This window comes from Leishmania major, chromosome 11 (genome assembly GCF_000002725.2).
Source record: "Leishmania major strain Friedlin complete genome, chromosome 11".
Lineage (NCBI taxonomy): Eukaryota > Euglenozoa > Kinetoplastea > Trypanosomatida > Trypanosomatidae > Leishmania > Leishmania major.
This window is the reverse complement of record NC_007252.2, coordinates 356,238-377,396: the sequence shown is the minus strand read 5'-3', so window position 1 is coordinate 377,396 and position 21,159 is coordinate 356,238. Positions and strand designations below refer to the sequence as shown.

The 21,159-nt window shown below is 61.5% G+C and overlaps 4 protein-coding genes across 4 annotated transcripts; all 4 read right to left on the bottom strand.

The window, feature by feature from the left end:
* Window positions 1-10: 10 nt before the first annotated feature.
* Window positions 11-4,669, bottom strand: LMJF_11_0910 (putative ATPase; the record flags this gene model as incomplete). The annotated part of the gene is made up of 1 exon (XM_001681508.1): window positions 11-4,669. One exon carries the CDS (start codon window positions 4,667-4,669, stop codon window positions 11-13), a length of 4,659 nt encoding a protein of 1,552 aa, XP_001681560.1.
* Window positions 4,670-6,493: 1,824 nt separating this feature from the next.
* Window positions 6,494-7,066, bottom strand: LMJF_11_0900 (putative 60S ribosomal protein L24; the record flags this gene model as incomplete). Its single annotated transcript, XM_001681507.1, has 1 exon — window positions 6,494-7,066. The coding sequence occupies one exon, from the start codon at window positions 7,064-7,066 to the stop codon at window positions 6,494-6,496; it is 573 nt and encodes a 190-aa protein (XP_001681559.1).
* Window positions 7,067-8,468: 1,402 nt separating this feature from the next.
* Window positions 8,469-11,507, bottom strand: LMJF_11_0890 (conserved hypothetical protein; the record flags this gene model as incomplete). Its single annotated transcript, XM_001681506.1, has 1 exon — window positions 8,469-11,507. One exon carries the CDS (start codon window positions 11,505-11,507, stop codon window positions 8,469-8,471), a length of 3,039 nt encoding a protein of 1,012 aa, XP_001681558.1.
* A 4,455-nt stretch (window positions 11,508-15,962) lies between these two features.
* LMJF_11_0880 (conserved hypothetical protein) lies at window positions 15,963-16,952 on the bottom strand (the record flags this gene model as incomplete). Its single annotated transcript, XM_001681505.1, has 1 exon — window positions 15,963-16,952. The coding sequence occupies one exon, from the start codon at window positions 16,950-16,952 to the stop codon at window positions 15,963-15,965; it is 990 nt and encodes a 329-aa protein (XP_001681557.1).
* Window positions 16,953-21,159: the final 4,207 nt, after the last annotated feature.

Below are 21,159 nucleotides of genomic sequence, written 5' to 3'. Positions count from 1 at the left end.
TTGTACGGACTCACTCACCCACTGCTGCGAGTAGAAGCTGCCTGAACACCGTCGCGGCGTACGCATCTGGTGCTCGCTCACTATCCCCCGCCACTATTAGTGGGACGCCTGCAGCGTCATCCGGCTTTCCAGCCTCACCAGGCAGAACGGCCGACGCCACCTGCCACTCTGCACCGCGCACCTCCATCTCCAGTCCACGCATCATCGACTTGAAGACTTGGTAGAGGCGTGTGTAGGACAGGGAGGCAAGAAGGCCGCATGCCCAGTCCTGGGCCGACGAGGCAGTGCTCAAGACAGATGCTTTGCACTTGGCCACACCAGAAGCAGACGTGTGGCTACCGTTCGCTGTAACCTCCTCCTCCTCCTCTGCTGCTGCTGCCGCTGCCGCTTGTTTCTCACTGGCTGAGCCTTCGTTCGAAGCTCGCTCGTCCTCCTCGTCACCGTCGCCGCTATCGTCGTCGCCACTGCCGTCACTCGTCAGCACCACTTCATCTGACGTCTTCTTCGTTTCTGCCTTCGAGTCTTTCCTGGGCTTTCGGCGACGTCGCCGCTCTCCGTAGTACCGCCGCGGCTTCCGCCGCACCGGGGCCGGGGGACGCTGAGAGAAGCTCATGGCCCGTCGAGACTGCTCGGCGATGAGGGCCGGGTCCGCATCCTTGGAGATCAGCGCCGTGGGATCTCGCCCTGGCACCTCGGCCCCAACGCGCTGCGCCTCTCCCATGTCGGCTGCATCCTCATCCGACGAGGGCTCGTGAATGTCGCGCGTCTCCTCGCAGAAGCGAATGACGTCGCGGTTCAGTTTGTACATATTCAGCAGGCAAGTCTCCTTCAGGTCCAGCGCCTTGAGGCGGTAGCGCTGATCCTGCGCCGCTCGCGTGCGGAAGAAAGAACGCACGTTGCGCACGAGCTGGTCAATATCGTCGTGGTACTGTGAAAGACACACATACGCCTCGTCCTCGATCTTCTCGAGGATGTCCTGCAGACCAATGCGATGGTGGCGCGTGTGCTGCTGCCACGACTTGAACTGCGGGTTATCAGCAGCGAGGTCAAGGTCGGCGCTGGCCAACAGTTTGAACTTGCCCGAGTTGATGTACTGACTCACCCACTTCACCAGCACGTGGCGCAGCTGCAGGCGGCGGTACTCGACCCTGCGCCAGAGCTTGCACCGTTGGGCGCGGTCGGCGCGCCGGCGAGCACGCAGATTAACGGCGGAGAGCGGTGACGACGGCGGTGCTTTATCGACCACTAGTGCACCAGAAGACCCTACGGCCGCCGCCGCCCTCGTCTCCCCGTGCTCCTTTGTGGGCTCGCTCGTTGCATTGACCACAGCGGTGCGGTGGTGCAGCTGAAGCGTCATGGCAACGATGCGGTAGACGTACGCCACGAACTGGCACAGGTCATTCGGCAGTGGTGTGGCGGATACGGCTGCGACCACCACAGAGAACTGCGGATGCAACAGCTGCTGCCGCGCAGAGAAGCGCCTGAGCTGCACCGCGCTCGGTGGGTCTGCTTGGAGAATCGGTGAAGATGGAGACAGGGAGTCCAGCTGTTGTGGGGATAATGCCGTCGCCGCAGTCCGCGGCTTGGAAGCGGCGGGGGCAGGGCTCTCTGGTCCGATGAGCAGCTCGCACGTCGCAGCCGTCGCGCAGGGAAGCACAAAAATGACGTCCGTGTCAGCCATCGTGTTCAGGTAGTAGCGGAACACCTGTAACAGATGCTGCCGCCTGCGAGAGAGCTGCTGCTGGTGCACGGGCGACGGGCCCTCTGCACCATCGATGACCACTTTGGCATCTGCGGAAGTGGTGAACGCGTCGGGCCGTGAGGGGACCGTGTGCGATGCCGCCGCAGAGCCGACGCGGACAACCCCTTCGTCGTCTGAAGACAAGTCAGTGGCTGCCGTCTCTTGCTCTGCGCTAGTGCCCCTCAGCCACTCTTCCACACCGCTCAGGTACACGACGCACGGGCTGCACTGGCGCACCGAGTCCACCACGTGGCTCATGTGCGTGAAGCTGATGCCCGCAAAACGACTGCCCGATCCGTCGCCCAGGCACTCGTCCGAGACTACGGCCGAGGCGCGCCAGGTTCCTCTCGACTCACTGTCATCCCAGCAAAGCTGAGGCAGGTGGACGGTGAGCTGCGGCAGGCGTGGTAATCCCTTGAGCAGACTAATCGCCAGGTGATGCAGCCGCAATGCGCGCTGCTGCTGATGCTGCTCTGCTGATCGATCCGCAGGCGCAGCAGCGGCGGCGCACCAAGATGATGGCAAATCATCCGATGTCTCACGGAGCACAAGCAAGCATGGTCGCGGTGGCTGCGGAATCGGAACCGTGCAGAGTGAGCGGACCGCCGTAGCCATATCTTGACAGTCGCGTGAGCCAGCCCGCAACGCCTTGTCGACCAGCGACCACGACGGCGTCAATGCCGCAAGCGTCGCGTCGCGCGTGCCGCGCAGCAGCACTTCGATGTACGGATCCAGAAAACAATCCGCCATTCCGCTGGCACCGCGGTTGCGAGGGCGGCGCAGCGATGGCTGCATCAGTTGAGCTGCAGCGTAGAAGTCCTCGGTGCGCACGTGCAGCTGTGCCTTCTCCACATCGTGTGGCACTAACAAGCGTTGGCTGCTGAGGTAGAGCTGCGGAAGTGCCGTGCGGAGGCGGTGAAGACTGGCTTCGGTGCACAGCGCAGCCAGATCGGCGCCAGTGTAGCCCTCAGTCATCTCGACCAAGTCCTTCAACAGGGCTGCGCGCTGTGCCGCATTGCCAGGCATCGCCTTCTTCGCCAGCTGGATGGTCAAGATGTGTCGCCGCGCCGCCGCATCTGGGAGCGGAAACACAAGCTCCCGATCAAACCTGCCAGGGCGGCGCAGGGCGGGGTCTAGTGTGTCTGGTCGGTTCGTCGCCCCAATCACGACCACCTGCCCACGGTCCTCCAGGCCGTCCAGGAGCGCCAGCAACGTCGAGACGAGGGCGGCCTGCGTCTGCTCCGCCTTGGCGTGCCGCGCCGGTGCGAGGCCGTCCACCTCGTCGAAGAAGATGATGCTCGGCTGCAGGCGTTTCGCCTCCTCGAAGAGAAGCTTCAGCTGGCGCTCACTTTCACCTACCCACTTTGAGAGCAAATCCGCACCTTTTCGAACAAAGAACGTGATGCGCTGCTGCTGCTGCTGCTGCGACGGTGTCGCCCCGTCTGTGTTGCTGCCGCGCGCAAACCCCGACCCCTCGTTGGCAAGCGCGCGAGCCATCAATGTCTTCCCTGTGCCGGGCGGGCCGACGAAGAGCACACCACGCGGTGCCTTGAGGTCAAGGCGCTCGAACAGATCCGGGTAGAGCAGCGGGAGCAACACCATTTCCCGCAGCGTCACGATGTGCTCCGGAAGACCGCCAACGCTGTCGAAGGTGATGCCGTCATCGATCTGCAGGGGCGAGATGTCTCCCAGCGCCCCGTTCGCCGCTGTCGTCGCACCGCCACTCCCGCCGTCCGCTGCGCCTGCGCAGCCGCCATAGCCGTCTGCCCGCGTCCGCGCGTCCTCTTCCTGGTGCATCAGCCAGCGGTAGCGCCGATCCAGCTGGCGGCGGCGGACTTTCTTCGAGTCCTCTACACCGACGGCGTCGGCCATGTAGTGGTTGATGTTGATGTTCTCGGTGACGCTCTCGCGGGCTTGGCGGGCGGCGTGGCGCCGCTGCGCCTCCGTCATGAAGTCGCGAGTGAGACTGCCCTCACCGCTCTCGCTGGAGGACGAGGAGGGGTGGGCGCGCTGGTCCTGCTGCGCCATTCGCTCGACGCTTTCGTCCCGCATGGAGGCGTCGCTGATGGACGAGTCGATCGACACGGCATCAGCGTCGGCAGCGCGGGCGCGACGCGTCGTCGCCCCTGCTGGGGAGTTTGACGACGGTGCCGCCGCGCTGCCACGCCAGTCCGTGGAGAGGCGAGGCCGCCCACGCGTGGCTCGCCGGGCACGGGCATTCGCATCGGCCGATTCCTCGGAGGAGGAAGAGGCGGTGGACTCATCCTCGTCATCGTCGCTAGCACTGTTCCTGTTGCGGCATCGCCGCCGATACATCTTGCGACTCTTCTTGATCTCCTCCTTCAGTTCCGGGTGATGGCGAAAGTTGAAAGCGCCCATGCTGTTGCTGTCGCTGTCCTCATCGTCAGCCGCGCCACTGCCGCCACGTCCGGCAGCCCCGTTGGGGTGGGCGAGCGTGCTGCGAAGATTCTCCATTGCCCTCTTCGCTGCCTCTCGTTGCGGGTATCGGGAGCGGATGGCGAGGGCATCGTTCTCTTCGTCGCCGCCTCTCGTCCTTGCTACGCCGTCCCTGTCGTTGCCACGGTGGCCCGGGCTGCGTTGCAGAGGCTTCGAGCGGCGCAACGAGGCCGCGAGATACTGCTCGTCGAGGGAGACGGTGGCATGCGGCACCCGACATCCGCGGCCAAGTCGCTCTCCCTGCGGCGACGCGAGCAGCGATGCGCCACGCTGCCCACTCACCAAGCTGCCGTTCCTTATGGGTGTTGTCTCGGCAGGAGACGAACGCGGCTTTGCTGTTGATCTGCGATGGACATCGTCGCCGTCTGAAGTGTCAGCGTCCGAAGAGACGGGGCCAACTACACTGCTGTCGTCTTCATCCCCAACGTCGCTGCTGCGACCGCGCTTGGCCTGCGATCTTGTGAGCATCATGGTAAGTTGCGATCTTTTCAATCGCCGCTTCAGGCTTGCCGCGATCGCCTGTGCTGTGACGTGCGCTGTCTTGAATGTCCCCTGTTGAAGCTGTAGTGCTTCCCAGCCTTAAAGAGGGGGATGGGTGGGTGGGTGGGAGGGAGGGAGGGAAGGAGGAGTGCCAACAGAGCTCACCACCGGCCGCCGTGTCCTTGCTTTTTATGGTTGCTTACACTTCAGGGTGTCGATGGGGCGGACCCTTGAGAGAGAGAGACACGCACCTGCGCAGGCACGCAGCGATACTGAGATGGCCCGGCGGTGTGTGCGTGTGCGTGTTGCGTGCGTCTCTCTCAAGCCAACTACGTTTGCTTGCGCTTCGCTCTCTCTCGTATTCGTCTTCCTCTGTTCACAGCCGCGCCGCTCTATGCAGGATGGCGCCGGCGCACGAGGCGGGGGTGCCGCGGGCGTGTCGCGAACCAGAAGGCCAGGTAGAGGAGAAGAGTGTAAATCAAGTTCAAAGAAGTCGACGATGTCTCGTTGCGCTCTCGCTGTGCGCGGCCCGCTCCCGCCAGAGAGACAGACAGACTCAGAGAGAAGGTGCGCCAGGGAAAGGAGGTGGGGCCGCGGAGGCAGAGAATGGCGAAGTGGTGGGACCTGGCGACGATACCCGGGCGACCGCGACGAAGGAGAGAAGTGCACACGCAGGCACGCAGTACAGCGAGAGGAGAAGCGGAGTGCAGTGACGAAGGCTGGGGAGGGAGGGGGGGGGGTTGACATGGAGAGGGTGCAGGGGAGTCGCCACGGAAGACAACTCGCGTTATTTCCGTCTAGATGATAAGCGTCGACTGACGGTTACGACTGTGGTGAGAAGACACAGGTGGACACGGGCGAAGGGGCCGAATGAGAGGGTCAGGAGAGCAACGTCGCCGTGCACACGTGCGCACAGGCGCGCATTCCGTATCACCACTGTCTCTCCTTCCATCATCGGATGCGCCCAAGCCACGGATACCGCCTGTGTATGTCGGTGTGCGCATGCCGCCGTTGCTCCGCAAGCCTTGTGTCGTTCTTGGTTCGTTAACAATACTGATCAAGGAGAGCCTGCGCTTAACGGTTTACTCGGATCACAAGGGGGTGGGAGAGGATCAAGAAGGGGGTCATGAAGCGCGCGCACACTTGACACCCTCCCCTCTCTGACAACATCGACAACGCCAAACACGCACACAAAGGCCGACCACACGCGGAGGCCGACGTGCCGGCCCAGGGAGGGGCACCTCCACCGGACGAGCGTGAAAAGAGGGGGGGATCCAACTTAGGAACGAGGAGCACTTGAACAGGCGGGCCAAACAATGCAACAACACGCCGGCCACAACAACGGCAGGCGGCCCCACGCCCCCCGCCCAGAGAAAGGGAAACGGGACGGGGGAGGGGAGAGGGTGAGGGGGGAGAAGACGCGTCAGTGCTCGCCAGCCGCGCCAGAGGGAACACGTCTCTGCCCACGCGCCGCTACTCGCCTCCCCGACCACCTAGGCGCTAACACGCTTGAGTGTATGTGAGCGGCGCAAGTTAAAGGAAGACAGAAACGCACGCAGACACGACTACGGGGAGAGAAGAGGCACAAGCAGACGACAAGGACACGGAGACGGACAGGTTGATTTACTGAGAGAACCACAGAGAGAAGACGCCGTCCTCCCCCCCCTTTGTATGCCCTTCGCGGCGCACCCGCTTATTCTCATCACCTTTCACTTTCTTGCGTGTTGCGTTTGCATTCTCGCTTCTTCTTGCGGGCAAATAAGAGTCAGCGAGGGAGTGAGTGAGTGAGCGGGAGGGGGCGAGGGGGGGGGGGGGCTACTTCTTCTTGGCAGAACGGAAGGCGGACGTGCCCGCAGCCTTCTCGGCCAGGCGCTGCTTCTGGTGACGCCTCTTGTTAGCCTCGCGGCGCTTCGCCTTCTTGTCCTCGCGCTCCTGCTGGATGGCCACCAGGTCGTCACGTGCCTTGTGCTTGATCTCGACGTCCTCGATCCAGTCGATGTTGTGCTTAAGCGCCGAGGAAGCTTCTTGCTTCTCTTGAAGGCGGGCCTTCTCCATGCGCCTCGCCCACAAGTCCTCCTGGCGCCGCTGCTTGATCTTCTCGACGCGCTTCATCACCTTCAGCGTGTCGCCGAGCAGTTCGCGGTTGTACTTGACAGGAATGTTGCGGCGCTGCTCAAAGTCCATGGTGCTATCGACCGCCAGCTCCTTGCCGTTTGCCTTGCGGAACGTCTTCGTCCACTTCAGCTTCATCGGGTTGCGCTTCATGCCGAAGTTCTTGCGGCACTTGCCAGAGCAGAAGCGAAAGATCTTGCAGTCGTTGCGCACGAACACCTGCCCGTGCCCCGGGTAGATCGGGGCACTGCAGAAGGAGCATTCCTCGATCCTCATGCTGCGCGAAGGACACTAGTGCGAGATGGGGGGGGGCAGGGCCAGCCGCGGCGCTCAAGTCGTCTAGATGCAATCGTGCGCGTAGCCAACTGTAGCGGGTGGTGGGAGCCGTACAAAGAAAAAGCAGAAGTGCGACAAGAATAAAGGCGAGGAGAGAGGATAGAGACGGAAAGCAAATAGAGTGCTCAAGTTGTCGCAGGCCCGTGGAAACATTGGCGAGAGAAGCGGCGAGGAGAGCAGGGAGGGGTGAAAGAATAGAGTGTGTGTGTGTGGGGGGGGGGGAGAGGCCCCGGAATGCCGGCGTGCATGCACAGCGACACAGGAAGAGAAAACACGAAAGGAGGGGAAGGGCGCTGGCAACAGCATACGTGCACGCCCACCTCCCACCGCACAGGCTCCGCTCGCCTCCCGTCTTGCAGCTTCATTCCTTTTTTGTGCCGCTGTAGCCCTCTGCGAAGGCAGTCGCCCCCTCCCTCCATCCCCTCCTCTGTCGTCACATGTGGCTCCCTCTTCCAAAAGCCACCCTCCACTCTGCCCCTTCTTTTCTTTGTCTTCGTTCCACTGCGCCTTGCGCCACCCACCCACCCTCTAGAGTGCTGTTGATGCCGCGGCTGGGCAGAGCGGAGGCAGGGGAGGGGGAATGCAGGAAAGATGCGTCGCTTCCCGTGACATGTGAGCGCACTGTTCATGGTGGGAGATGGCAGCTGTACATCATCATTCCCAACAGAAATTTTCAAAAGAAGGAAAAGACTGGCAAGCCACGTGTAGCCCCACTCGTGTGTCCTCCACACCCGCGCACCCGCGTACCTCTGTCCAACGCACACGCACACCGTCGCCCACACGCACATACACACACACACACACGTATACACATGTATGGGAGATTGACCGCCGCCGGTTCGATAGGCAAGAAACGTCCAAACAAAAGCAGCAAGAGCGAAAGCGGATGCGAGGGGACACGACTGGGACGGCGGCAAGCAGCGCAGAAGGGCAACGAGCAGAGGCACGCTGCGTATGACGGGGGATGTGGGTGCGTGCGGCCGGCGCGCAACTCCTCAACAACAAAAAACCTTGAGCGGCACACGCACGCGCACTTTCACTTCTTTTTACTCTGCGCTCATCCGCATAGGTGCGTTCCGGTACCGTTTAAATACTGTGTATACATAAGCTTGCCTCCCCTCCTCACAACGCGCACGGTGCACCGCTGAGCAGACCAGCCGCGGATGCTGGTCGGATGCGTACGCCGCCGCCGCCGCCGCCCCCCCCAGTCCTCCTGGGTATGCTGCCGCTCAGGTGTGAAGAAGCTCGTGCGAGCAGAGAATAGCAGGGGCACGTAGAGAGAGAGAGAGAGAGACTGACTGCGAAAGGTGAGCCAGTGGCACACCGCCCGCCCCGTCCCCATCTACATCGATGGCGTCGCTGCCTTCATGAGGACATTCAGGAGGAGCCGCTCGCGGGCTTCGTCGAGCGCCACAGAGCTCACCGATGCGTCATCGCCGCTGCTAGCCGCGCCCGCATCGCCCTGAAGAAGGCCGCAGTCCACCTCCAGAAGCGATCCGCTGTTGACGACGACGCCGTGAATCACCTGCAGCACCGAGTCGAGCGTCCATGGGGCAACTGTGCTGTCCACATCTGCCGCTACCGCGTCCGCCCCCTCACTCTTGTCTGGCACAACAGTAGCCATAAACACCTCCATCGTCGGTCGGCTCGCCACGTACTGCAGCAGCGTCATGAGCTGCGCTGTCGGGACGCGCGGGGTGTTGCGCACGTCGAGTTTGCGTAGCGCCGTGGCCAAAGCCGTATTGGAGAAGAAAGCGGTGAGCTGCTCGATGTGTGTGGCGCGCCAGTCGTTGTGACTGATGTCGAGTACCTCGAGATTCGGCAGCTGCGCGAGGACTTGAAAGAGCTGGGCAACCTCCATCTCTTGCTGCGCCGGAGTCATCCCACGCAGAAGCCCTTCCTGAAGACCGAGATTGTTATGGCTCATGTTCAGCTCTCTCAGCGACGTTGCGGTGGCGAGACCAGGCAGCAGCGACGCCACAGTTAAGATATTGTTGTAGGAGATGTCGAGGTGGGTGATTGTGGCAGCCCCCGCAGCTAGCAGCTGGCTGAGCGACCCGAGATCGTCCCTGAGAGTGTTGCGGCTCAGCGTGAGCTTGTGCAGGGTCTGCGGAAACGCCACATGCACCTCAGGGGGGATCAACGCCGCCACACCTGCAGCGGTCAAGTTGTTGCCATCGAAACACATGCGTTGCAGCCGCGGTGGGCCGTGCCGCTGCAGCTGGTACAGCAGACCGGCGAGCTCCTGGGCCGCAGTGCCGTCGAAGTTGGAGGGATAGTCACCGCAGGCGTGGTTGTACGCAAAGTCCAGCTCTTCCAGCGCCTCTGCGCGGGTGAGGGAGCGCAGCACGATACTGCTGAAAGTCGGTCCAAGGTAGGTGTTTGCCATGACGAGGCGGCGCAAGCCACGTGGCCCCTCCAGCGCAGACGCAAACCTCCGCACAGCCGCTAAGGCGCTCTTCTGCTGGCGCTTGGTGAGACGGCGGCGGCGCGCGTTCACACCAGAAGCAGCATCTGCCGCGCCACCGACGCACGCGAGCGGGTTCTGCCGCAGGATAAGCGTGTGAAGCACACTCTGCGGCGCCGCGGCAGTCGAGGCGGCCCCGACCGCCACGCCCCTGCCCAAAACATACCGAGCGAGGTGACCCAGACCCGCATACCCGATAGCGTTGTCCGTCAAGTCCAGCACTTCCACAGACGTGTTGTGCGACAACGCCACCGCTAGCATGTGCACGCCGTCGTTGCCCAGTAAGTTCTTTGAGAGGTCAAGTGCACGAAGGCGCTGATATCGGTAGAGTGGACTGAGGAGTGTCCAGAGCGGTATGCTCTGCCACTGTTCCTGCGCATCGGCGAAGGACAGGCCGGGGCGGGGTGCCTGTGCCCCTGCCGTAGCTGCCGCGCCGCTGTCCGCCTCCGCTGCTGCCGTCTCCTCCGCAGCTTCCTCGTCCGCCTCCTCACCGTCCTCCTCGGGTGGGGGTGCCGTCAGGTCCTCGCCAGCGTGCAGGCCATTCTCAGCCAGCCGCAGCACGCGCAGGAACTTGTTCTTCTTGAGCACCTCCGCCAGCGCTTCGAGGCCCTCGTACGGCTCCCCAAAGACGGGGTCTTCCGGCTCGTACAGCGGGTCCTCGACCTCTTCTGTGCTCGTCGCCAGGTTCAGGGCGTTTGCCGAGAGGTCAATACCGCAGAGGGCAATGTTCTTCGTCAGTGCCTTGGCGATGATACCAACGCCGCGGGGACCCAGTGCGTTGGCGCGCAGGTTGAGGTACCGCAGGGACTCATTCGCGTCCAGCATGGCCGCGAGGGCTCGCAGCGGGGATAGCTGGCGCACTGGCGCAACATCGCCTCTGCCCCCGTCCTCGCCCGAGGCCGTCGACACCACTGGCGCACCGATGTTGTTGTACGACAAATCTAGCACCTTCACTCGCGAGCAGGCCACCGCGGCCACCGTAGCGGCATCACGCCCGCCGGCGGTGCGCTCGTTGATGCGGCTGAGGTAAGCACACAACAAGGGAAACACAGTCATCTCGTAGAATGCCACGTCGCGCACCGCCTTTGCGTGGGTTTCATAGGCGATACCGAGCTTCTCACAGAACTCCTGCAGGTCCTCATTGTTCTGTGCGTGCACCTCCGGCTGCGTGTCGTCGTCGTCCTCGTCAAAGTTGTGCGAGTCGGCAGACGAGGCGGCTGCATGGGCGACCGGGAGTGGGTAGCGAGCGTAGACTTCACGGTACTTGGCCTCCCACGCTTCCGTCGACGGCGACGGCTGTCGTGCCGGGTCCACCACACCGTTTGCCAGCAGCAGCGCCGTGATACCGCCGCTTCCGACCCCTTCCGCCACTTCCGCAGCGCCGACGGCTTCTTCCATGAGGACGAAAAGGCGCTGCAGCGCATCAAAGTTGAGCGGGTCGCGCGGCTTCAGCTCGTGCACAAGTGGCAGCGCGCTGCGCAGCGTCGCCACGTCGTCTGGCAAACCGACAGCGGTCGCAGTGACAGCAGCTCCACCGACACCACGCTCCACCGCCTCAGCGGCTGCGTCGCCGCTGACCGCCTGTACAGCCTCCACAACCGCCGCGTTGTACATGGCCTGCACATCCGCTAATGTTCCTTGCCGGTAGCTTGCCGGTTCCATTCCAAGCCGTACTGCGTTGCTCTGTGTGGCACCACCATCGCCACCGGGCGTAGGTGACGCCCCGCGCGCTGCTGCTACCTGCTGCAGCTGCTGTTGGTCCAACCGACTGCTTGTGACGCCGTGCAGGGCACGCGACAGCTGCATGGCGTCGAGTGCCGCGTAGATACCGGCATCGCCCTTTTCTTTGGACTCAGGGGTGATGTATGGAGACGCCGCCGGAGGCGTCGGTGGTTGCTGGGGAAGCGGAGTCATTGACGCCGTGTCTCCCATGGACGTCTTCTGTGGTGTCGTGAATCAGAGAGCGAGTACGAAGAGCGCAGCCAAGAACGACAGCTGAGATGTGCGTGCGTGCGTGCGTGTGTGGGTAGCTGGGTGTGGGTGTGCGTCAAGCTTCCCTGTGTACGTTACTGTGAAATCGTTGCGCGCACACGTGCATACTAGCTTGGCGTGCGTCACGATACGCATCCGTTTTTTATGGTGCGTGTGAGTGTGTATGTGTGTATGTATGTATGTATGTGTGTGGTGTCGGTCAAACACGAAGCCCATCGTCAGATTCAGGAAGGGGGAGCGTGGTAGAAAACACAGAAAAGAGGCAGACAGAAAGGGTACATCAATGAAGCTCGAGAAGACGCATGGGTTGCGGAGGGGCGAAGACAACGAGGAAGTCCTCTCTGTGTGCGTGTGTGCGGCAGACGCATGCACTGAACCACCATCGAGAACACCCTGAGAGAGTGAGAGGGAAGGAACAACAGAAACAAGCGGCGGTTAGAACGGTCGAGAGGACACGTGCCACCAAAGATGCGAAGGAACCATTGGCGAGTATCCCTCCTCACACCAGCGAGTCCAACTGTCGGAGCTCTTCTTTCTTCCACGTGGCCCTTCTCTGCCATACAGCATGAGGTCACAGTGCTCCCCCTCGACACCTCGACCACCGCCACCACACGGCCTGCCCCACAGGCACCCATCGCGTCGCGCGCAGCAGCCCTCGACACGCGCGCTACAGCAATGCGAACCCAGTCATCGCAGCACGGCCTCTGCCCCAGACTCTACAAATCCGCCGCCCCGCATGTCGCCTCACAGCCGCTCCCCCGTCAGGCAGGTCGCCACGTCGTGCAGCCTCCTCGCGGGTGGCACTCAGGCACCCACACGCCACTAGGCGGTGTGAGGGCCGGGGGTGGGATACGCTCGAGTCACGCCGACACACTGCCCATCATATCGATCGCAGAAGCGTGTTCGCCCTGGCAGGGATAGGTGGGGCTGCTGCACTGCACCCTGAGACGCCGCGCCCTGCGGGGCCTTGTCCCCTCGTCATCAGCGAGCACGAGAGCCCTAAAAGGAAAGAAAAAATGCAACGCAGCTCCGTTCACAGAAGCGTCGAGCGATCCCCTATCGCCCGTCACTTGCGAGCCATTGGGGAATGCAACACAGAGCGTCATCCCACGGCGCACCAAGACGGTCCCGCAAGCAAGGAGGAAAGGGGTGAGAGGCGGTGGCGGTAACGGCAGCAAAGACATCAAAAGACGGTGTACACGAGTGTATGCACGACAAGACAATAAGCAAAAAAAAGTAAGGGAGGAAGAATGAGCGGCGGTTCTGCCGTGACGCGGTGCTGCTGTCATCGACACACACGCACACATGCACGCATGCACTCCTCAGTTCGAAATTTCGATGCCGCGGTACAACGGAAAAAAATGTCAGGTCAAGTGACGTACAAGAAGAATAAGCAGCCAACCCGGCACAACCCACAAAAAAACACGAGCACCCGCACGCATGGACGTGTAGCATGGCGTGACGTGTACGGCCACGCATGCACGCTCATATATTTATGTGTGTGTGTGTGCGTGTGCGTGTTAGCAAGGGTCGGCAACGAGGCAGGAGGGAGAGGGCGGGCGGGTGCAGAAAATGTAAAAGGCCATCCTGTCCAGCCAGAAAGGTGACAACAAGGGGCCAGAGTGCAGCACGTGAGGCGGGGCTATGAGTGATGGCGGGAGAGGCAGGAAGGAGCGCTACGCCAGCAAACGCTGGCGACCGGCAACGATGCAGGCACGGATATGCTTCGGCTACACAAATACAAAGCCACTATCGTACTGTGATCGACGCACATAAGAGGCGTGGTTGCGCAAGCCACTGTCCATGGCGCGCGGCTGCCGATCCAACGCTGCGTAGTGCGGCAACGCGCGGTCCCACATGTCTGGCGCCAGCTGGTGCAGCACGGCGGCTTGGCGGCTACGCCACTGCGCGTATCGCCTAGCCTGCTCGTCGAGGAACGCGCGTCGCGTGGTTTCAGCCGGCGGTGAGGAGCTGCTAGTTGCGGCGGATGCGTTCCGCAGCGCCGGCGCCGGAGCACTGGGCCGCATACGCAGCGGAAGCTGGTAGGGCACAAGCGGCATGCCATGACGGGGGGCGCAGGTAGCCCCTGATGCCAGAGCTGCGCGGCGTGCAAGAGGGACAAATATTCGGTGATCGCGTTGCGGTTGCGGTGCAGACGATGAGGAGGACGCGGAAGCAGCATGCCCATCGTCTCTTGAGCGCTCCGAAAGTGCCCCAGGCGCCCCACCACACTTTGCGTCGTGATGTGCTTCCATGGCAGCGCCCGAAATTGCCGCTTCCGCTGACGTCCGCGTCTCAACCACCTGCATCGGGACGCCCGTGCCAGCCATCGATCCCTGAGCGAGGACTCTACAGTACGGCTGGGCCAACGCCGCCACATGGGAAGCTGAGTCATCTGCGGAGGGCTGAAAGTGCATGCGTACCCCTCCTGTATACAGTCGCTCTAGTCCTTGTCGAGGTTGCGTCGCGGACGACAGCACCGCAGCGGGCCCCAAGTGGACGCCTATCGCCTCCATCGTGCTGGGTGAGATGTGCTGGGCAGGTTCGTCTGCCCAGGATCGGAGCGCAGCTTCGTGCTTCTGTAGTGCCTCTTCCAAGGCCGCACGCGCCACCTGCGAGCGTGGTGCACTAATACCACCCCCACCAGCACCCGTGCTGGTATCTGGCCTAGCGGCAGGCCGTATAGGCAGCTTAAACGTGAAGCACGGCACGCTCGGTGCCGTAGCTGTTGCCATCAACGGTTCGCGCCCACTGTCAGTATTGTGTGCGCCTCTCATCGCTTCGTGATTATCTGGGCGTAGTGTTACTTGCGAAGCGGCGCGCGGCGGCGAAGCTGTGGATGCTTCTGGGGCAGGCATTCGATGGCCCGCTCGACGCGTCGCGTGCCGAAAAGCCGCCATCCTCAAGACAACAATGTCCTGAGGGTCTTGCGTGGTGAACATATCGCCTCCACGTCGCGCGGGCGCTCAAAGGCACACAGAACGGAAACGGTAGCAGGGGAGGGGGAGGGAGGGAGTAATGTTGTGGAAGTACGTGGTACTGTTGTTTGTTCGTCGATGGAGCAAGCAAGCAAGGTAGGTAGGTAGGTAGGTTGTGTGTGTGTGTGTGTGTGTGTGTGTGTGTGTGTGCGTGGCGGGGTGGATGGGGGGGGGGGGGGGGGCGCAGGACGGAGAGGCTTGAAGAAGAGGGTTGCGGCTTTGAGAAAAGAGTTTGCCCCTCTATCGCCAATCTCCGCGCAGAGCGCACACGCGCGCACAGTCGCTCCTTGGGTCACTCTGCGACAGCTCGCAGTGTCTGTGTACACGATGGCGGCAGTCACGAGGGATGGAGAAAAAGAGAGACAGAGAAGGTACCAGGGGACGTGGAGAGAAGACGTAGGGCGAGGCAGAGTCCGCTTGTCGGTGGCACGGCCAACTTCTCCTTTAAAAGGCGGCGGCAGAGGACACCGCGGCAGGCGAAAGGGCAAGCGAGGGGAGAGTGCCTTGACGCTCATCACGTTCTCCGCTGGAGGCACATAGACGCGAGAGAGAAGGGAGTCTCATGGAGGGGCACGGCAGGCAGCAACGGCGAAATCGCGGGGAGAGGGAGGATGCAACTGACTCTTGCATAGAGCACGCTGAGTAAGGAGAAGATAACGAAAGGCAGCTTCACAAACTTCGAGAAGGTGTGTCCGGGTATGCGTGTGTGTGAGTGCGTGTATCCACCTGAACCAAAAAAGAAGAGAGACCAAGGCGAAGGGAACGTGAGGTTTGCGCTCCTGTGCTCCCTCGCCCCTGACCGCACACCACCACCTCCCACCATCTCCTTTTTCTCCTCGACATGTGTGTGTCGGTTGCTACTGCTCCTCCTATCATTATCGCCACCGAATGCACACGCACTTCCATGACCCCTACCCACCTCCTCCATGATGGGAAAAAAAAAAGAAACGATATGGATGAGAGGAGGGGTGGGGGGGGGGTCAGAGGGTGTGCGTGTGTGTGGAGGGGGAGGGTAGGTCAGAAGGTCACGCGTGCGAGATGAACACACACAAAAAAAAAACACCCAATCCATGTAAAGGCACACGATATCTCGCGGCGTAGTCGCCGATAGAGAAAAGTACCGGTATGATGAGCGCGCCCATAATGAGGCGAAGAGAGCAAGTCGGAGACAACGATGCAACATGATATTGAATGGGAGAAGGAGGGGGGAAGCAATGGGTGGCCAAGCAGGACTACACGCACGACCAGTAGCAACGGTATCCTTGGCGACGACACCGCTCCTCGCCCCCCCCTCTCTCGGCTTTCTCTCTCTCTCTGTCACCCTCGTAACCCTGACAGAGCATACACACACACACACATATCCGTGCGAAGTTGATTATCCTAAGTGCACCGCGCCCAACTACTTCATGGCAGACTCCTCACTCCACTTTTTAATGGCAAACTCAACCGTCTCATTCTTGACGGCGTCGTCGCTGCCGTCCTCGACCCACCACTCAGGGGTCAAATCCCAGTCCTTTGTGTACGTGCCAGCCTTCAGCTGCTCCTTGAACCACAGACGGAACTTTGGCAGCGCTTGTGCTACGTTCTTCATTGTGTTCGGCGCGAACTTGGTGGCGATGTAGTTTGTCAGGCTTACCGGGATCCAGCCACCCGGGTCGGTCTGCGTAATGTACGTGAGACTCGCGCCCTCAACTTCGCCGCTCTTCGGGTTCTTCCAGGGGCGGATCAGATACCCCGTCAGCTTCGAGATGGCACGGATGTACGGCCCGTGCTTGTTGCGGTGCGCGTCCTTCTGATACGTTGGTGGCACCGCCGAGTGCGGCACCGATGTATTGAAGATAACGTACTCGTCTCGGCCCGCCTCATGCCACATGCGCTGGTTCACAAAGTCGCGATTTGCTACGAGTGGCATCGGGCTCTTAGCCGCGTAGTAGCCAATGTCCGTGTTCGCGCTCAGGCTCATGACGCGGAACGCCTCCTGGCGGTACTCGTCCCACTGCTCACGGAAAATAGGGTCTTGCAAGAGGTTGTAGAGCTCCCCCGGGGTGGCGCCGCCGCTGGGGTTATCCTTGGTCTTTACAAAGATGCCAAACACCTTGATGACGTGCATTGGCTCGTTGGACAACTTCTTTTCCCACACCATCACCTCATTGGCGCGGTTGTAGCGCAGGGCGAAGCCGTCCAGCGAGTCGGCGAAAGTTCGAAAGGTGTAGAAGTCGGCCCTACTCGGGAGGCGGTAGATGCGACCCGCCGCCTCCTGCGTCTCGCCCGAAAAGCTAAACGGCGTCATGTACTCCACTACCTCCGGCGCGGTGGGGTTCGCCGTGCTGTCGGCCTTGTTGGGTGCCGCGACGGTTCTCTTTGCTTTGCTCATCGTGTTCGTGCACATGCACACGCAGTGTACTTTGTGGGGGAGAGGGAGAAGAATGGAGGGGAGGGGAGGAAGGGCAAGGAAAGCAGGAAAAGAAAAGAGCCGATGAGAAAACCACGGCTGTCTCGTGCGTAAGGCTGTGCTCAGTGAGCACACACACACGCGCGTACACTCGCACACACGTCTATGTGTCTGTCTGCCTGTATGTATGTGTGTGTGTTGCAGCATTGAGCGGAAAAGAGTGGAGGGAGGGGAGGGAAAGGTGACGCACGAATACATGCGTGGGTGCGCGCATCCATGCGCAAGCATCTATCCACGAAGAGCATCGATGGATGAAGAGGGAGCGGTGGAAGGTGCGTCTCCGTGGAAGCCCCGGAGATAGCGTCCGCGCCGAGTCTTTACGCCTTTGACTGGCACTGAGTCACCTACATGCACAGTATATGATCTCGTTACTTCCATTCCCTCACGCCGTAGAGGCGGGATGCCGGAAGACAAAGGAGAGGACAACAGGCAGGCGAGAGGGGCGAGCGCAGACAGACTCTGACTCGGCGCTCCACCTGAACGCATGGGCGACACGACGGCGGCGGTGACAGTCGGCATCAGACACGGGTTGCAGACAGGCAATGGCACACACACACACACACACATGTATATATATATATATACATATATATACACATCATACCCGTCTTGCTACCTTCCTCGTGCTTTTATATTCTTTTTTGGTGTGCTTGCTTCTAGAGCTTAGTGGTGACGGTCCCGTAAGACGGTGAGTTAAAGGCGTGACGGAGGAGGAGACGGCGGAACAAAAGCAACATGGAAGATGGCGGCGGTGGTGGTGGGTGGGAGAGGTGGGTGGGAGAAGTCATTAACAGCAAAGTAATCAAAAAAATGAAAAACGTGCACCCACCCACCCACCCCCCACACACACACGCAAAAACACAGATCAGCATGAGCAGCAGAAGAATGCACGAAACAAGACAAGCAGCATGTACATCATCGGAGAGGTCAGAGGGATGAAGGGAAGAAGAGAGGAGGTGTGTGTGGTGGGAGAGGGGGGGGGAGAGCGTATCGAGACATATGCACAGGCACACAAGCAAGAGAGAGAGAGAGAGAACGAACAGAAAAAGCGTTACGCACACACACACGCACACACACGCACACACACACGCACACACACACGCACACACACGCACTCTCTCTCTCAGTGCCGCCCTCTGTCGCGCGTTTTGTGTGCTTATGGGCAGGACCGCATCTCTCCCCCTCCCCCTCGCGCGCCTCAGAGGGAGCGTGAGAGATATATGGCAGAAGGAAGGAGGCGATAGAGCGCTCGCGGGGTGCTTACATTTGCCGGCACCAAACGTATAAACCAACAGTGACCACGCAGGCGCGCAGCTCATCGACGACTCGGAAGCAGTCAACCTTTAGGCACACGTGTGGGCCAATGCCGAACGTGACGGGAAAAAGATGGAGAAGGAGGAGGAGCAAGCGAGCGAGACGGTAAAACGACACCGAGCAAAAAAAGAGGGGTGCTGAAAACTCACGAGGTGACGAACACGACGACAACAACAAAGGCATCTCCTTTCATCTTCGCCCTCGTTGGGGTTCGCTCTGCCACGAACGATCTCGCAAACGTGCACGCGCGCAGCCACAGCTCACCCACCTCCCGGTGCACTGCGACTGAAATCCCGGCCGCCCAGGACAAAGCCTCCCTGCTGTCGAATTGGGGCCACGCATCCAACGGTCTCCTACTGTCCTTCCTCGTCTTGTCCTTGCATGCGTGGGGCGCGATCGACGCCAGATGAAAACTCGGGGGCACCGCACGCCTTGTCCCACGCGGGCCGCGTCCAGGGTCCACCGCTGGAGGGCAGCAAGCGGTAGCGCCTTCCGTGCGGGACGGCGGGGGGGGGGGGGGGGGGGGCGGGGTCCAGGGGCATGCCGGGCGAGCTCAGGCAAAAAGTTGGGCAGCCGCAGGCCAGGGCTCCCCGAGCCCCTGCGCCCCGCCTGTGTGCCATGCCTCGCCCCCCTCCCAGTCGCATCACGCCGCGGCATCCCATAGCATGGTCTGGGGGCTCATGGCGTTCGGGTCTGGAGGATTCGACAGTGCCATGCACGGCGCTCTCGCCACACTTCCAGCGTTGGTGCTTCATCAGCCCACCCGATCGGATGGAGGAAATGCCGCATGTCTCGCACGCGTGCACCTTCGGGTTCATTGAGACGGGATGCCGTTGCGCCTTCTCCGTCGATCACCTGTGCGCTCCTCACCTCTGCTGGCTTCGTTTCGATGGGATGCGCCATGCTAGGCCTGCCTGCCAGTGTGTGGCACACACCTAGTGCTCGCACTACTGAATCGTGAGGCCTGTTTCAGGACGTCGTTGCCGCGCGGGTCACTCGCTGTCTTCTTCCGTCGCTGCTATGGGGAGGGGAGGGGGGGGGCGTTGGGATGACCTGCCCGCACGTGCCGCGAGAGGTGATACAGGTGGAGCACTGCTGCGTGTCCGCGGCGGCGTGAGGCATTCTGCCCTCTCCTGCATCCGCAGGCCCTGGACAAGAGCGGGTGTGTCAAGCGGTCGGGGCTCGTGCACAAACATGTGCCTGCGCACAGAGTGGACAGCCACAGACACCCGACGCCGGAAGCCCATGCAGCGTGAAGCGAGGTGTCTTAGAGCGTCAAGCGATCCGCAAATCGCGCGTGGCATACAGGACACCACGCCGGGTCGGACGCCCTCGTAGGACAGCACAGGCGAGACTGGTGGCTCGGGAAGGGGCGGGGTAGGGGGAAGGGGTGCACCGCAGCGCCAGCGTAGTAGTGGGCAGTACTCCACCTGCACTCCATGCCGCCACTGCCCGTCACCCGCCGCTGCAGGAAACCAAAGTGCGGACAAGTGCTCGTGCGCAGCTAGGTGAGAACGGTCTCCTGCCGCCTCGTAAGCTCAGTGCTCCTGTTCGGTGCGGAACAGTTGCTGCCAAGTAGCTCTTGTCGTCGCGCGGCATGGTTTGGGGGGATGTCGGCTCGGCGTCAGGGACCGGTAACTGGGTCCATGATCCATGCAGTTGGTGTCGCCACCTCGGCCGCTGCCTATTTCGAAAGCCTGTACACCCTGCCCTTGTGTTCCAATTCACGGTGAGCAAAGGCAGGCTGAAATCGGAGGCGCGCGCGACAGGCCAGTCGCGTCAGCGCCTGTCCCCCTCCCGGGGCGCCGCAGTATGTGATCAATAAGGACGCTTCGAAAAACGAGAGAGTTGCTGCTTGCGTGCTGATGGTTTTTGGTCCTCTGGAATGTGCCCCCGCAGCCCGCCAGGGAGTGATATGCTGGCGTACACACGACGGATGTACATGAAGGACGTGTGTGCATGCGCAGCTCCGAGGCGTGTCAATGCCTGCACACCGGCGTAAGAGCTGCGGAAGCGTTTTGACGACACCGCCATCCGGCGTGTGCACCTCCCGCGCCAAGTGCGCAAGGTTGCCTCCTGGCGTGGCTGCGGAGGGATGCAGGCGTGCGCAGCGCAGCAGTAATCCGGGGTCGAGGGGCAGGAGATCGGCCCCTTCGAGTCGGTCTCTGTTGTCTGCGTACGGTGAGAGGAGTCACGCGGACTGAAACTGCTTTGGTGTGAAGGTGCTCAGAGGCCTTTCAACAGTTTCCGACCAGCACCGTCTCACCACGCAGTGGCACACCCGAAACCAGTTTTGATTTACGCACCGCCTTGTAGGAAGAGCGAAGAGGATCCTTCGGCGGGCCCCATCCGCGCGAGCGCACTGCCTCCGCCTTGCAAGCCGAGCCCGGACTACTTTGACAACCTCTGCAGCCCGTAGGCCAGTTCCACATCTTGGCTGAATGTCTACGCGGAGAGAGCGTGGGTGTGGCGATCTTCCCTTGGCCGCGTGCGTGCAACGGATACTTTCAGCTGGTTGCAGTGTCGTACCCCAAGAGTGCGCACCTGTTGTTGTTGTTTTTTTTTTTTGGGGGGGGGGGGGAGGCACTTAGCTGCATGGCGTGCTCCAGTGTCCAGTGCTACCCCATTCAGAGGGCGGATTGCGCTGTAGCCTGTATGGCAAACTTGTCTGAGGAGGGCGTGAGGACTTCGATATCCTCAGCAAAGTAGGCACGGTGCAGTCCGGGTGTCTTGCTGAGCTCCACTCTCAGCAAGTCTACTACGATGATGAAGGGAAGAGGGTCCTGCGACAGACCCTTGAGCGACTCCGCGTGTAAAGCTGGTCCTCGTT